General features: G+C 37.5%; 2 protein-coding genes across 2 annotated transcripts; both read left to right on the top strand.

Annotated features, from left to right (window-relative positions):
• Nucleotides 1-2,019: 2,019 nt before the first annotated feature.
• Nucleotides 2,020-10,459, top strand: LOC145576981 (uncharacterized). Its single transcript, XM_081634681.1, has 9 exons — nt 2,020-2,253; nt 3,625-5,783; nt 6,204-7,665; nt 8,068-8,411; nt 8,487-8,681; nt 8,898-9,070; nt 9,319-9,410; nt 9,499-9,576; nt 9,966-10,459. The coding sequence occupies exons 1-8, from the start codon at nt 2,070-2,072 to the stop codon at nt 9,528-9,530; spliced, it is 4,641 nt and encodes a 1,546-aa protein (XP_081490807.1). The 5' UTR covers nt 2,020-2,069; the 3' UTR covers nt 9,531-9,576; nt 9,966-10,459.
• A 2,155-nt stretch (nt 10,460-12,614) lies between these two features.
• On the top strand, nt 12,615-14,869 carry LOC145576982 (putative L-type lectin-domain containing receptor kinase S.7). Its single transcript, XM_081634682.1, has one exon. The coding sequence runs from the start codon at nt 12,740-12,742 to the stop codon at nt 14,804-14,806; it is 2,067 nt and encodes a 688-aa protein (XP_081490808.1). The 5' UTR covers nt 12,615-12,739; the 3' UTR covers nt 14,807-14,869.
• Nucleotides 14,870-16,332: the final 1,463 nt, after the last annotated feature.

Consider the following 16,332-nt stretch of genomic DNA (forward strand, 5'->3'; position numbering starts at 1 on the left):
AGAAACAAGTGTTCCAAAATATTCAGGATCGTGTTTGGAAAAAACTCAAAGGGTGGAAAGAAAATTTTTTGTCTCAAGTGGGTAAAGAGGTTTTAATCAAATCAATTGCTCAAGCAATCCCAACGTATGCAATGCAATGTTTTGCTCTCCCGGCTAGTATTCTCAATGAGATTGAAAGATTGTATCGAAATTTCTTTTGGGGGCAAAAAGGTGAAGAAAGGAAGTTATGTTGGGTGGCGTGGGAAAAGCTTTATACATCTAAGAAAGATGGAGGGCTTGGATTTAGAAATATGAGGAATTTTAATAGTGCTCTCTTGGCAAAACAAGCTTGGCGTATTATTTCGAATCCGGAGTCTCTTGCGGCTAGAGTCTTAAAAGGAAAATATTTTCCTCATTCTACATTACTTGAGGCAAAGGTGTGCCCGAATGCAAGCTACACATGGAGGTCGATTATGGGAGCTAGAGATGTGCTGATGAAGGGTGCTAGAAAGGCAATTGGAAATGGCGCTACAATTAGTATTTGGCACGACCCCTGGGTGCCAAGTCTGCCTGGTTTTAAGGTTGCTGGTGGTTTTGTGGTGAATGATGATGGTCCTGCTGTTGTGCGTGATTTATGGGTGGATAGGTCGTGGAATTTGGAGACTCTAAACATGCTCTTTTCTCAAGTAGAAGTAGCTGAAATTTGCAATATTCCTATCCCCTTATATGACAGGTTGGACTCTTGGGTGTGGCAGCATACTAAAGATGGGCTGTACTCTGTCAGAAGTGCCTACAATCTGATCACGCTGGAGCAAAGGCACAACAAGGCTTCTACTTCAAGTTCAAACTGCAATTTTGAGTGGAATGCTATCTGGCACGCTGAAGTCCCCCCGAAAGTGAAACACTTTATGTGGCGAGCTGTTAAGGGAGCTATGGCAGCCCGTCAGTGTTTGATACAACGAGGTATGCAAATTGATCCCTTTTGTCCTCTTTGTGGCGTTGAGAATGAGAGTGTTTTGCATGTGCTTATTCGATGTGTTGATGTCAAGTGCCTTTGGTATCTTTCCCCTCTAAGACTAGATGTTGAGCAATTTGATGGGGATACTTTCTGGGAATGGTGCAATGCTGTTCGAAAGAAATATAAAGATGGAGAGTGGTGGAATTTATTCCTCTGCTTAATTTGGGGTATTTGGTGCCGAAGAAATGTATGGGTTTTTGAAGGGAAAAAGAGGGATGTGGTTGAGGTTATACACAAAGCAGTTGGCATGGCAGGGGAGTATGCTATGGCTCAAATTACTCCTGGTGCGAGTAAGGCTAGCCCGCAGTTGAATGATCGATGGAAACCTCCTGCTCATGGGGTGATAAAAGTCAATTCAGATGCAGCAATTTTCAATCCGAATGGGGTGGGATTGGGGGCCATTATGAGAGACAGTGATGGTGATGTTGTAGCTTCTATGTGTTTGCCTCTCAAGGGTAATTATGATGTTGATACCGCTGAAGCTCTCGCTATGAGACATGCCTTAAACATTGCCATTGACTCGGGTTTCAGGAAGGTATGTATGGAAACTGACAGCCTCAAGCTCCATTGCCACTTAATCAAACGCTGCACAACTGCCACTGCCTTTGGAACAATTGTTCATGATATCCTTCGGTTATCTAGTAGTTGCTTTTCTTGTGATTTTTCCTTTGTTAAAAGAAGCGGCAACCGTGTTGCTCATGCTCTTGCTAAATTATGTCCTTCCTTCGACTCACTTAGAGTATGGATGGAAGAGTTTCCTCAAGGTATCTCTGAGGTTGTAATGGCTGATTTTAGCCCTTTGATTGATTAATAAAGCTTGAGTGATCGGTTTCCGTCAAAAAAAAAAAAAAAGTAAACCTAGGTTGCGTTTAGCACTCCCCTAAAAATTTACCGAAAATGTTGTAATGATAAAAAAATAAGTCCACCATTTTTTGATGCTCCGTAAAAAATTTGAAATCCCTGTCCGCGCTTCCATCCTTCACTTTCTCTCTCCTCCACACCATCGAATTGAGCCCTAAACATTAAAAATTTTTCCCCCAAATTCATGGAATTTCACTGAATAAACCCTAAAATGTCGACGATTGAGAAGCTGTTCGTGCAAATTTTCGACCGAAAGAGGCAGATTATCGACAAATTGAACCACCAGAAGCAACTCTATGACCAACATCTTCTTTCCAAGCTCTTAATTCAAGGCATTCCTCCTCCTTCTTGGCTCCTCAATTCCGATAATCGATCTTCAACTTCAGATCTCACTGGTATTTCATTTTTTTCCTCTATTTTTGGAGAATTTTATGGTTTTTATCCGTAATTTTGAGGTTTTATGCTCAAAATTTGGGGATTTATGGTTTGCCGGAAGTGTAGTTCATAAATTAGGGCTTGAAATTTATAAATTCTTTAGTAATTTAACGAAATTTTGTTAATTGTAGGAAATTTAGCTTTGATATTACATTTGTTGCTGATTGATTAGGTTTTGATTGATTGTTCAATTGGCATCACTCTGTCGCCATTTCTTCAGTTTATTGAATCGCCTTTTTTAGTACGTTTGAATAGGAAATTGGAAATGTAGATAGATTTATGAGTTATTAGCTAGGAATTTGTAGTCAATGCGTCTGTTAAGCAGAGAAATAGCACTACAGCAGTAAAAGGTGTCATTTTGAATGTTCTTTAGTCGTTTTCGCTTCAAGGCTAGTTTCGGGTGTGATTGATATGAGTTATAAGAATACAGAAATTCTTTCTCAAATCTCCGGTTTTATGGTTTTATACAATTGCATGGGAATTAGAGATATGAGTAGAGTTTTCATATACTAATGATAATGTATAATATCGATCTCAAAACCTAATTAGCACCAGTCTTTTTATTTAGCTGAACACTTTAATCCGTTCCAAATATATACTAAAGTTTGTAGATGGTTCTTAAACATATCATTAACAATGGTTCATTTTAATTCATATTTATAAACCCAAAACTAGCTTATTAATTTAGTTCCCTTTAGAATTAGGAAATAAAATTAAGCTTCGGATACAAGTAATTAAATGTAACCGACTCCACTAGAAAACTATTTTTGTAGCTCTATCGTACAACTTAATTCTGAAGGATAACTGAGCTCCATTTTGAATGTTTCCTGGTTTTATGTCTGTGTTTTTGCCAATTAACCTGCATCAAGAAAGACAATTCACATTCTGTAGTTGATTTTGTGGAGTATATATCAGGTTAGTTTGTATCAAAATCTGAGGTTTAGTTACCAAATGCAAATATGTAAGCTCCTTATAAGTGTTATAACAGTTTCGGACTTTTCGTTATAATTGACTTACAAAATAATTCAGAAGCACTTGTCACTTGTTTTGAGAAGTTTTGGTGAAATCTATGTTACATGGAAATTGATAATCTAAATTGAAGTGGAAAAATTGTTCTGAAATGGTGTATGATTGCTCACATAGAACAACTTGTGTTCTACACTTCTATCGTGATAATTGAAGTTTGAAATTTTTTTATTGAAGAATTAAATTGTAGCAGATGTGTTATTATTATTATTGGAAGATCTGGTTCTAATTAAATCAATTGCTTTCTAAATGAAGAACTTTTGGTTGTTTATCTTACTTCGCTAATATGCTTAATTATTTTTCAGCATTGAACAAGGAAGAGCTTATTTCAGGACTGTTGCTTCCAAGACCGGGACCTTTTGCCTCTTATACCAGTGGTCCTAGTTTTTTATATGATCAGCTAGTTGTAGCAGAAGCAAATAGTGGCATACCAGATGAAACTTGTGCTGGAAAATGTGCCTCTAGCAATGGATTTGATGAAGATAGTGTTGCTCCACCACATCATGTTGATGGCACTGAAGACATGTATGGCATTGTTCCTCTGAGTCATGTTGATGGTGCTGAAGATATGGCTGACACTATTCCTCCTTGTCATGTTGATGGCACTGAAGATAGGGCCGGCATTGTTCCTCCGTGTCACGTTGATGATACTGAAGATACAGCTGACATTGTTCCTCCATCTCATGTTGATGATGGTATGGACACATTCAGCTATGTCCCTATGTCTCCTGAAGATCAGATTGATACAAGATTATCAAATGTATGTAAACCTGAGCAATCTCTTGCAAGAATTCAGAGATCCAAGTCCCGTCAAAAGGCACTGGAGCTTCGGAATAGTGCAAAAGCAAGTACTAAAAGCCGTTTAGGGATGGAGAATGATGTTGGTTCTTTTCATGATGGAAAAAATTGTAGACATGATGAACAATTTGATTTGAAGAGATCTCTTGAATTGGAGGAGCCTTCTGCATCACCAACTGAAATTTGCTCCAATGAAGAAGTAGCAATTGGAAATTGCTCAAACAAAGAGGGTAGTGTTGATGCTTGTGGTTGCTTTTTGGCACAAGCTACAGGATTTGATCCTCTTATTTGCTCCAAGGAAGAAGCAGTAACTGGAAATTCTTCACACAAGGAGAAAAGTGATGATGCCTTATACGGTCCTTTTACACATTCAGCAGTTAGCGAGGCAAAGGAGGTAGAATTGGAAGACAATCAGAAGATTGAAGAACGCAGCAACAGTTATGGTAATAGGATTACTAGATCCAAAGGCAGTTGCCAACAATTAGGTGGTTCTTTTTCAAATTCAACAGATTATGGGGATAAGGAGGTAGAAATGGGAGACAATCAGAAGATCGAAGAACACAACATTGTTTATGGTGGTAGGATTACAAGATCCAGAAGCAGTTCCCAACAAACCTTTGATGGAGCTCACCCTCTTAATATTAAGAGTGTCAATGTTTGTGTTGGTCGAATAACTAGATCCAAGAGTGGCCTGACACAGCAGGTGGGAACTTCCTTTGGAAACAGCAGCAAGCCTTGCAGTGGTGAAATTACAAGCTCTAAAAATAATGAAGCAGAAGAAGGAGAAACAAGGTTTTGGAGAAGCATGTCTAGGGAGGTGTCTGTAAAACCCAAGCAACTTGATTTTGATGAAGTTGAAGAAGGCAATTTGGGCGACATCCCCAGCAATTTGTCAGATTCTGTTAGTCAGGAGTCTCAGGACATATTAGAAGAGAGAACCAGAGCTCACCCAATTGAGAAGTCTAGCACTTATCCCGGTGAATCTTCTTCTGGAGCATGTCCTGAGTCATTAGAGTACGAAGCCCATGGGGTTCTAGATAGTGAAATTGCTCATCAAGTTAATTCTAAAAGTGACAAAACACCCGGACAGACCTTGATCTTGCCACATTGTGTTGATGTGTTACAATCTTCTTTTGACACTGACGCTGAAGAAGTTGCTTGGCCAAGTCCTGGCAGAACCCTAGTTGGATCATTGAAACCGGTGACTGATGTTGCTCCTACTGTAGAGATGGTGAATTCAGGGAGCCTTTCTAATATTGCAGCTGTACGAGCTTTCTCCTCAAGCCATGAGAAGCAGGTTGGTGGCTCTAAACTATTTGAGCTTGGAGCTGAAGTGAACATGCTTCCTAACTTCAGTTGTGGAGATGACATGGATAATTCTTGGCCATGTTATAAGCGGAGGAAAATCGAATATCAGAACCCCAAAAAATCTTCCAGCCCAACTTTTAGGACAAGTTCCTACAATGCTATCAGTGAAAGTATATCAAGTATATCTGCTTCGGGTGAGAAAGAAAACATCTGTCCTATGCCTCAGGAACCGTCAATTTCTCATAATTCAGGCGCTGCTTTATCAGATCGTGCTATTCTTATCAAGGTGACTGATCAGAGTGTCCCTTCTTTATCGAGCACGGAACAAGTGTTGACTCCTCAGGTGGGGTGTGGAAAGGTACTGCTTCACCCATGCTATCTATTGTTAACCTTCTAATATGAGATAGTACTTCATCACATGTTTGACATGTAGCATGTTCCATGCGTTATTATTATTTTTTTTTTACCCTGATTCTGTTTGTATTTCATACACCCATCCCAAAATATATTTCTCATAAGTATGTACACTTATAAAGTAGATAGTTATTGTAGTGATTTTTATACTTAACAAATACTATTGCACTGGAATTCTAAAGTGATGCATTAATTTTTCAAGCATTAAATAAGATGAAAAAGTTCAGGTACTTAAGAGGGATAAATTTTTTAGAATGGAGTATGTAGTAAATTACCTCTATCCCTACAATAGAATAGAGTTCACATTTTGTCTAACGTTATTTTCCCTTGCCGTGAGATTAATTTCTTATTGTTTATCTGGCAGGATAAAGCTAGCTTAGGAAGAATTGATCCGTCCTCCACACATGATCACCAAAAACTTTCAAACTCTGATGCTTCAAATGTGAATCAAAGTATTATTGCAGAGCCGTCAGATTTGACTTGGGATGGAAAAGTGAAAACAAATGCATCAAGTGCTGAAACTTGCAGTGGAAGGGTGTCTGGTGGTTTGGTGAATGATCAAAATCTAGTTGATAGTGACACTGTAGTGAAGTTGATGGATATGAAAATGGCTGTGGATCATAGAAACTCTCATCACAAAGTGCATGATTTTAAGTTATCTATTGGTTCTCCTCTAATGGAATGTATGAAAGTGGCTGAAGTGGATCAAACTATACCGGAGTTTATGAAAGTGACTGAAGTCGATCAAACTATACCAGAGTTTGATCGTTTTGTTATAGGTGAGAACACAGTTGATGCACAAAGTTACAGAGAGAAATTTACCCATGAAGAAGCTCCCATTCTGGATAACAAAGTGGATAGGAACAGCTTGTCTGAGATAATTTTCAAATCTGCTACTTTTGGCACCCCTGTATCTCCCTTTCCTAGTGGATGCAAAATGTACTTGGCACCAGGTATATACTCTTCAGTACCTAACGGGCTGCTGGAGAACATTGACCTACCAAGTAATCTGCTGCCCAGTGGAAGTACTTTTCTTGGGAAGTCTCATTCCGATCTCTTTTCTTTTCCTGGTAGGCAATATGGATGGGAAATCAAGAAACCTTTTCTGTCACCAGTTGGGAAGGGCTTTGAAGGCGCTACATCAAAATCTGCTAGTTCAGATAAGCTAGGTAGCAGTAATCTGGAGCTTACTTGCTTCCCCATTCAGGAGGATCCTGAAAGTGGTGAGGAAGAAGTGAATGATGCTGTTTACACTGGTGTGGAAAAGATCTCATCAAATATGAAAAATAGCACCAACATTGAACCACCTCTTGATGTTACATTGCAGTCTACTAATTCACTGGCTCCAGATCATGCGGATGAGAGAGATTGTTTAGAATCTGTGAGCACAGATGTCAAGAGAACTGATTCAAGGACAAGAAGTGGTGTGTACAAGGACTCATCTTGTGATATAGCTTTGCAGAATGAAAGCTTTCTGGTTCCAGATGATGCAGACAAAAGATGCAGTCAAGTATCTGGTAGCACAGAAATCGGCACTTTCGAAACACATAATGACAGCAAGAAAAGTAGCATGGGTCAGAAAAGAAGCAAGCAGACAAGGTTTGGGAAGGAAAACAATGGTTTTTCAGTTGGTGCTTACAGCAGCAAGAAGCACTCAAAACCACACAGTAGCAGGTTCAGCAAACCAAAATTATCAGGAAAATCGAGTTTAAGAAGCAGAGGACAAAGTTTGTCAGAGAAGGAACAGAAGCGCAATAATATTGTCTCTAACATAAAATCCTTTGTGCCACTTGTTCAACAAAAACAAGCAGCTACTGTTGTACCTGGTAATACATCTATCCGTGTCCGTCTTCTTTTCATCGTCTTAATCCTTGTTAATGGCTTAGCAGTTGGAACTTCTTGTCCATATGTTAGTGCCAAAGTATTTACCCCATTATCCTTCTGAAAGAATTTACTAGAGAGGTGATTGGTTTTGGTTTTTTATCTTACATCTGGTCTTTTATCTTTTATCTTACAACTGATTGTATTGAAAGTATTTACCCCATTATCCTTCTGAAAGTGTTTTCTTTTCAGTTTGGTGCTATTATGAAGCATTCTGTTATGCTTAATTCATTCATATGCTATAGGGATCTAAATTCTAATGAGTATATTGAACTGTTAAACATTCTGACATAGGCTATTTGCTATTTTTCATGCTCATACATTGATCTCTTTGTATTGATGTGCAGAAAAGAGAGATGTAAAAGTTAAGGCTCTCCAAGCTGCTGAAGCTGCCAAACGTGCTGCTGAAATAAGAGAAAATGAACGCAATCAGAAGAAAGAGGCAATGAAGCTTGAACGAGCACGAGTGGAGCAAAAAAATATGAAGGAAATGGAACTGAAAAGAAAACTTAAAGAGGAACAAAGAAAGAAAAGGGAGGCTGAAAATGCAGCTAAGAAAAGACAGAGAGAAGAAGAAGAAAAGAAAGAAAAGGAAAGGAAAAAACAGCGTATTGAAGAAGCACGGTTACAGCACAAGCAAGCAGAGGATAAACTTCAAGCTTGGAAGGAGGAATCAAGATGTGCACCTGAGGTTTGGCCTTGTCCTTGTATAGTCTCAAGCATTATTCATCTGTCATTGTTGGCATAAGTATTGTGATCATTATAGGAAGGAAGAGCTCATCAGAGAAAGGACTTTAATGAGAAAACGGAAGAACAACTTGACAAAGGATATGAAGGAGAAGATTCAGAGAAGGCTGTGAATAAATTGGTCATTGTTGGGAGTGATATAAGAGAAACTGATGATGGACTTTCAACCTTAATTGATCACAAGATGTCAACGGGATCTTCTGCCGTTGGAAAGGTTAAATCATTTTTCTGTTGCACTATGAACTGTTTTTAATTGGTTTTATGTAATGTAGTAGAAAGGGTGGGGGACAGGGGGGATGCATACTGCATTAGGTTCCAAGTAGCATAACTTTTTGGGCTTATATGAATAGATATATATGGCTCATCTACCTTTTAGACACCTTGGTTTGTGGTGAATCTCCCTTTTTATAAGCTGTAATGGTCTTTACAGGTAAGTGCCGTTGACGTGGCTGAAAGTTCAACACCTAATGTTGACTATGATAAGCCAACACATAGAACCAGTGTGCCACAGTCATATGATATATCACCATACCAGTGCTCAGATGATGAAGAGGACGAAGTGGATAGAATACAAAACAAGAAGTTTGTGCCTACATGGGCCAGGTTTGTATCTCAATTAAGTTCCTTGAAGTTGGTTCTCTTTATTGTAAGCTTTTTGATTCCTCTTTCTTAATGGTAGAGGTAATATCAATGTTTGGGGAGTTATCTGGTTAATCTGCTGCAGGTTGGGTTTTGGTTTGTTGCTATGGTAGTTGTTACATTTCACAGATCTCCTATCGTGTTTTCATGATATGATCAGTAGTCAAATCAGCTTCCATTCTGAATCTTGATCTGTTGCTTGTTATCTTCAGTAAAAGCTGCGTATCATTGGCCATATCATCTTTGCAACACGTAGATCCAGATGTGATTTTTCCTCCTGGATGTTTTTGTAGCTTGGAAGAAGGTAAAGTTCTTTATGTGCCTAATTAGTGATATACTTAATTAAATTGAACTATATCACACACCAAATAAGTTCTATTTTCCTCTCCCAGTTCTTATGCCCAGAAGATTACCACAGAAATAGAAGGGAGAACAAAGTTGGCAGAGAGTTGATTTTGGTTTGCGAGCAGGTAAATCCCCCTTCTCCGCTCAGGCCTTCTCTCCTTGTTAATATTCCTGATCAATTAACCCTTATTCAAATATTATAACTCTAGATCGTAGAGGTCTTTCCTTATATTAGCCACAACTTCAATGAGTAGCAAATTAGCAATACTCGATCTCTGGTACTTGGCCCAATGTAGTTTTATTTTTACACCCTTTTTTACTGTAAATTGTTGATTGGAGTTTGGGCGTACATATATAATCTAGTCAATTTTTAGATGTTTGATATGGACATCTTTATTCATCACTTTAATCTTGCTACAACATTATGCTATTTTCCCTTTCTGCTATAGAAATCTGGTAGTAGGCTTTTTATCGTTCCTCTCAGTTATACTTAACCACTTGTGTGGTTCAGCAGATTTTTGAAGGGGCAATATACACCACTACCTCCACTCGTCAGCTGAAAGAAGACTTCTCACACTCATAAATGCATTAAGAGACTCTTGGATAAAAGCTGTATATATGTCTGATATTTTACACTGGTAATTTTTTTTAACAACCCTTGGTATCGTAGTAGCTTAATTCTAAGTTAGGAATGATTGCCAGAGTCCACTGGCGTATGTAATATTTTAGATTTAAAGAGTTGAAGGAGCTTTCGAATTTCAGAGGAAGCCATTAGCTCTAGCAACTAATGCTCAGATATTGATTAAAGTCTTAGGCGTTTTCAAACTTTCACCAGTCTGATTAGCAACTTGTGATATTCTTGCTGGATTAGAATAGTGAATATTGCCAGTCATCCAAGATTGTTTGGATGGAGGGATAAGAATAGTGCATCGCCTTTTGTTGTAGGAATTAATCTGTCCTTGTGTTATTTATTTAATTTCTCTAACAGCATAAATTTGCAGTATGTAATTTCAAGGTTATGCAAAATGATATTTTTTTATCGAGATTAGCGACCTGTAATTGTTGATTTAGCATCGGACATTTATAATCTATCTATGTCCTTTGCACTTGGGAGTTGCCTGGCTCTTTCCTTAAGTACAAGGGTTTAAAAGAGCAAGTTTCTAGATTTTCTGAGGAGAAAAAGAAGGCATATTTGTGGATTTGAAGTTTTCATATTGCAACGGCTAGTTGTATCTGTGTACTGTGTAGTGTGTATGAAAAATAGTGGGCCTTAAGTTTGGACTTTAACCTGTGTGGAGTGTGGGTCACATTCTCTGATACTCACATGATTCTTTTACATTTTTGCCCTTGTCAGAATTTGAAAGTTTATTTTAGTATTTACTTCGTATTTGACAGTCAGAAATTTAAATTGTTGACTACTTAATGTTTCCATATTGCTAATCTCTTACATTAAGCTCGGATTCCAAAGGCAGCTCAGATTCTCTGTGTTTTTGATACTCTAGGTCTTACTTACAGTGATCAATTTGGTAAAGATACAAAAATCCATAATAGGGTAAAAGAAGTTTTAAGTTAACCTGAAGTCGACGTTTGAACACTGAAAACTAATGCAAGCGTAATGTATTGAAATTTTGTTGTTCAACTTAAGTACTCGGTTTGTAGACTTTTTATAAAAGTGTTTTAAATAATAAATGTCAACTAATTGAATTTCTCGGTACTAATGATTTGATCAATTTAGATTTAATTTATACTATGGAGTATTAGGTAGGATTTCCCTTAAGGTTCATAGTACTATGATCCCCATAAACCTTGTATTTTTTTCTCTTAGTATTATAAGATGTATGAACCGTGTTGTTAATCTATATATCATGAACCAAGATTGATATGAATACCTCTATTAGAAGATTGGAGATGAAATAAAAGAGATTAGCATAAATTTGATTAAAGTTGTGATTTTATAATTTTTTAAATGATCAACTAGTGCGGCTAAGCCTAGTAGACCACTAATAAGGCCTTATCTAATCTCTACATGTTAAAAAAAAAGGTGACATAAATAATTTATTTTTTTTTTTTTTTTTTTTTTTTTTTTTTTTTTTTTAAGTTTATATTTGTTGCATTGTATGTGGCCATAAAGTAATATTGTATCCGTTCAAAAAAAAAAAAGTAATATTGTATTACATGAAAATGAGATTAGTTAGAATTAAAACTTATTTAAGTATTAAAAACATTATAATTACGCTTTCAAAAAAAAAAAAAAGCACTATAATTACATGTTATGTATCTCATTCTCATGTTACTCCCTCTGTCCCCGAAAAAACGACCCATTTGGCCTAATTTTAGTCCCAAAAAGAATGACCCATTTGCATTAAAACACCTACCAATTTGCAACAATATTTGTGCAAAATTAGCTTCTCCATATAAAAATTCGATTTTCCATGTAATTTTATTACTTTCTCTCTCTATTTTTTTACAAACCCCATGTAAATTTATCTTTTCAATATACTTTTACTTCTTTTTATTTAACTTTCTTAATACCCGCGTAATCAACCCAAATGAGTCGTTCTTTCGGGGACGGAAGGAGTACATATAGAAGTGTTTTCTTATTTTATCCATAATAATAAACTCCCTAAATTTTACTCTTTTCATTTTTAAAAACTTTAGAGTTATGATAACTTGCTACCTAATGCCAAATTTCTACTTGATATTGTAGTACTTCGTTGTGGAGCGAGTGTCTGATATCATTAACATGGCAGCTCCTCCCATTAATTAATTTGGTAAAACCAAGACATTTTCAATCATTAATGATAAATTTCATAATTTCCAAAATTTTATGTTACATTACTTGGACCCACCCACCCTCCTTATGACATCACCTATCAATAACACTAGTGCTAATAATCATATTAAAACGTCATTTTCACTCATAATAACAAAGATTAACCCTAAAAAGTTCTTAAATATCCGTTATACAATCCACCTACAAATATCACCTTTTTATTTTTTATAATTTTGTCCATAAATTAAAAATAAATAAATAAATAAATAAATTTTTTGTAACCGACAACCCACGCGCCCATTTTCCAACGGTTTAAACCCCATTTTCTCCCTCCTTATTTCCCACTCTCACTTTCTCTCTCTTAAAAATACAACTCTGTTTTCCCCTGTTTTTTCAATCTCTTTGAAATGCTAAAATTCTCCAAGAAATCCTATTTTTTTCGCAAAATTCAACCAAATTCTTCCATTTCTTGACCAATATCCAAAAACCCACTTCGAATTTCATTCCAATTAACCATGAATTCATCTTCAAGAACCTCAAATTTTCGCCTCGCCTTCGCAATCACCATCTTCTTCCTCCTTACAATCTCAACCTCTGCTTCTTCCATTAGCTTCCATTTCACATCGTTTAATCCCAGAAACTTCACTTTATTGGGTGATTCATATCTTAAAGATGGAGTTGTTGGTCTAACAAGAGATGCTACAGTTCCAACTACAAGTTCTGGATCAATCATTTACAATAACCCAATTCAATTCTTTGATTCTGAAGCTAATATTACTGCTTCTTTTTCTGTAAAATTCTCATTTTCAATCAGTAATGTTAATCCTACTTCATCTTCTGGTGATGGGTTAGCCTTTTTTCTATCTCCTGATAATCAGACTCTTGGAAGTCCTGGTGGGTATTTGGGTCTTGTAAACTCCTCTGAGTTAACCAAGAATCGGTTTATCGGGTTCGAGTTCGATACGAAACTTGATCCTCATTTCAATGATCCGAATGATAATCATGTGGGTTTGGATGTTAATAGTTTACAATCAATCAAAACTGCCAATTTGCTGTCAAAAGGGATTGATCTGAAAAGTGGGGATTTGATCAATGTTTGGATTGATTACAAGAATGAGAGAAAATTGGTGAAAATATTCATGGGTTATTCGAATACCAAGCCCGCAAACCCGGTTTTAGATGTCGAAATCGATCTTTCGGAGTATTTGAAAGAGTTTGTGTATTTGGGGTTTTCAGGTTCAAGTGAAGGAAGTACTGAAGTTCATCTGATTGAAAGTTTTGGTCTACAGACTTTTGGATTTTTGCCTGTCAGACCTCATTTCAGGACTCATAATGTGTCTGACAGTACTGTGACAATCACTCCTGCTCCGAGGCTTGAATCGAGCTCAAAGAATCGTCGAAAGAGGATTGGATTAGGCCTTGTGATCGCTGGTCCGGTATTCTGCTGCATTGTTTTGGTTGTTCTTGGTTTTGTTTTCTCCAAGAAATGGGTGAAAATCAGGAAACAGAAGAGTTTTAAGGCTGAAATGGTAACTGGTCCTAGAGAGTTTAGTTATAGAGAGCTGAAGTTTGCTACAAAGGGGTTTCATTCGAGTAGGATTCTTGGAAACGGCGCGTTTGGGACTGTGTACAAGGCTTATTTCCTGTCTTCAGGAGTTATTGCAGCAGTGAAGAGATCAAAGCATAATCATGAAAATAAGGCTGAGTTTCTTGCTGAGTTATCGATTATTGCTTGTTTGAGGCACAAAAACTTGGTTCAATTACAAGGTTGGTGTGCAGAAAAAGGTGAATTGTTGCTTGTTTATGATTATATGCCTAATGGAAGCCTTGACAAAGTGCTGTATCCCGAGACAAAAATCGACAATAACCTGCTCCCATGGCCTCAAAGATACAATGTTGTGGTGGGTTTAGCCTCAGTTCTGACATACTTGCACCAAGAGTGTGAGCAGCAGGTTATACATAGAGACATCAAGACTAGTAATGTGCTGCTAGATGGGAATTTTAACCCAAAGCTGGGTGATTTCGGGTTAGCTAGGCTTATGGATCATGATAAAAGCCCGGTTTCAACTCTGACAGCCGGAACAATGGGGTACTTGGCTCCTGAGTATCTGCAGTATGGGAAAGCTACTGAAAAAACTGATGTTTTTAGCTATGGTGTTGTGGTGCTTGAAGTGGCTTGTGGAAGGCAGCCAATAGAACGAGTCACAGGTGATCAGAATGTGGTTAATTTGGTGGATTGGGTTTGGAGGTTGCATTCTCAAGGAAGGATCCTTGAAGCTGCTGATCCGAGGTTGAAAAGGGAGTTTGATGAGGCACAAATGAAGAAGCTTCTGCTTGTTGGGTTGAGCTGCGCGAATCCTGATTGTTTAGAGAGGCCTAACATGAGGAGGGTGCTTCAGATTCTTAACAATGAGGCCGGTCCTGTACTCGTTCCAAAATCGAAGCCCACCTTGATCTTCTCAAGCAGCCTTCCCCTCAGTATAGAAGACATTGTTTCTGATTATGAAGTTGAGAGCAAAGCATCAGAAGATCTGTTTCAGGATACAGTTCAGTCTAGTCAGGATTTTAAAGAGATTTGTTGAACAATTTTTACCACTTCTAGTTTCATTTCATTTGTTGTTTGATTTTTGTTCTTTCATTCTTTCTGCACAGTGTGACAATGTGACATATTCTGTAAGTCTTGCAATCAATTATTAATATTGTGAGTTCAAGGTTTTAGTTGAACTATGTTGCACATCTCCCTAGTTTAGGCAGTATGAACTCTCACTTAGGTACATTACACAACAAATGTAGTTGCTGTAACTCAATTAAATGAATACACGAATTCCTTCCTTGGCATTCTTTCACTTTTCTCTCCAGACATGTATTATTTCAAATAACAACAATGAAAGCAACTTACATGATTGCGCACTTGTGCTCAGATTTGACTATGCTGTGATGTATCCAATACTCGAAACTGCTTGGTCTGATAAGCTTGTCCACCTGGTTGCTTTTCTTCATTGCAATTTATAGTACTACTATAGAAATATATGACCCTATGAAATCTAAGTACAATGCATGACACTTGATAACTTTTCATTAGATTAAAAAAAATGTTTAGTTCCCCTGAAATCAACATCTCTGCATAATTTAGTTTTTTGAATTAAATACTGATAATGTTTAGAAAATATAGAAGAATTAGAATTGTATTTCTTGATCATAATATTCCACCCAACATCCATATTTATACAAGATCTCTCCTTGAGCAACAAGGAAACCAAAACTTATCTAACTTAGGAAACTAATTATCTTTTCCTAAGATAAACTATAAGAAAATATATCTTGTAATCAAATAATATATCATATCTTTCCTAATACCCCCCCTCAAGTTGGAGCACTTGAATCAAAGATGCCCAACTTGCTTAAGAGATACTCAAATTGTGATCTACCCAAGGCCTTAGTAAATATGTCGGCCAATTGCTCATTTGTACGCACATGAGTAGTAGTAATGAGGCCCTCTTGAATAGCATCTCTAACAAAGTGGCAATCCACTTCAATATGTTTTGTGCGTTCGTGAAACACGGGATTTTGAGCAATATGAATAGCCGCTTGACTATCACAATAAATTGGTATAGCACGGGGATGTTGAATGCCCAAGCTAAGAAGTAAGCCCTTCAACCACTTCATTTCACACGTAATAGCATACATAGACCGATATTCAGCCTCGGCGGAGGACGTTGCAACCGTGTCTTGCTTCTTTGTTTTCCAAGCAATTGGAGAGTGGCCTAAGAAGACAAGCCACCCCGACAGGGACCTCCGAGTGAGGGGGCATGCTGCCCAATCGGAGTCACACCACCCTTGCAAAGCAAGTTCACTATCCGACCTTAGTAAAATGCCTTGATTCGAGGTACATTTGAGGTAACGAACAACTCTAAGGGCAGCCTCCCAGTGTTCTTGCTTCGGTGCTTTCATGAATTGTGACAAAACGTGCACCGAGTATGTGAGGTCTGGGCGTGTAACACCCAAATAAACCAAGCGTCCAACTAGCCTCCTATATGCTGCTGGGTTCGTGAGCAGTGGCCCGGTGGCACGTGCCAAACGATGGTTTTGTTTCATTGGGGTGTTAGCA

The sequence above is a fragment of the Chenopodium album genome, chromosome 13, assembly GCF_948465745.1.
Source record: "Chenopodium album chromosome 13, dcCheAlbu1.1, whole genome shotgun sequence".
Classification (NCBI taxonomy): domain Eukaryota; kingdom Viridiplantae; phylum Streptophyta; class Magnoliopsida; order Caryophyllales; family Amaranthaceae; genus Chenopodium; species Chenopodium album.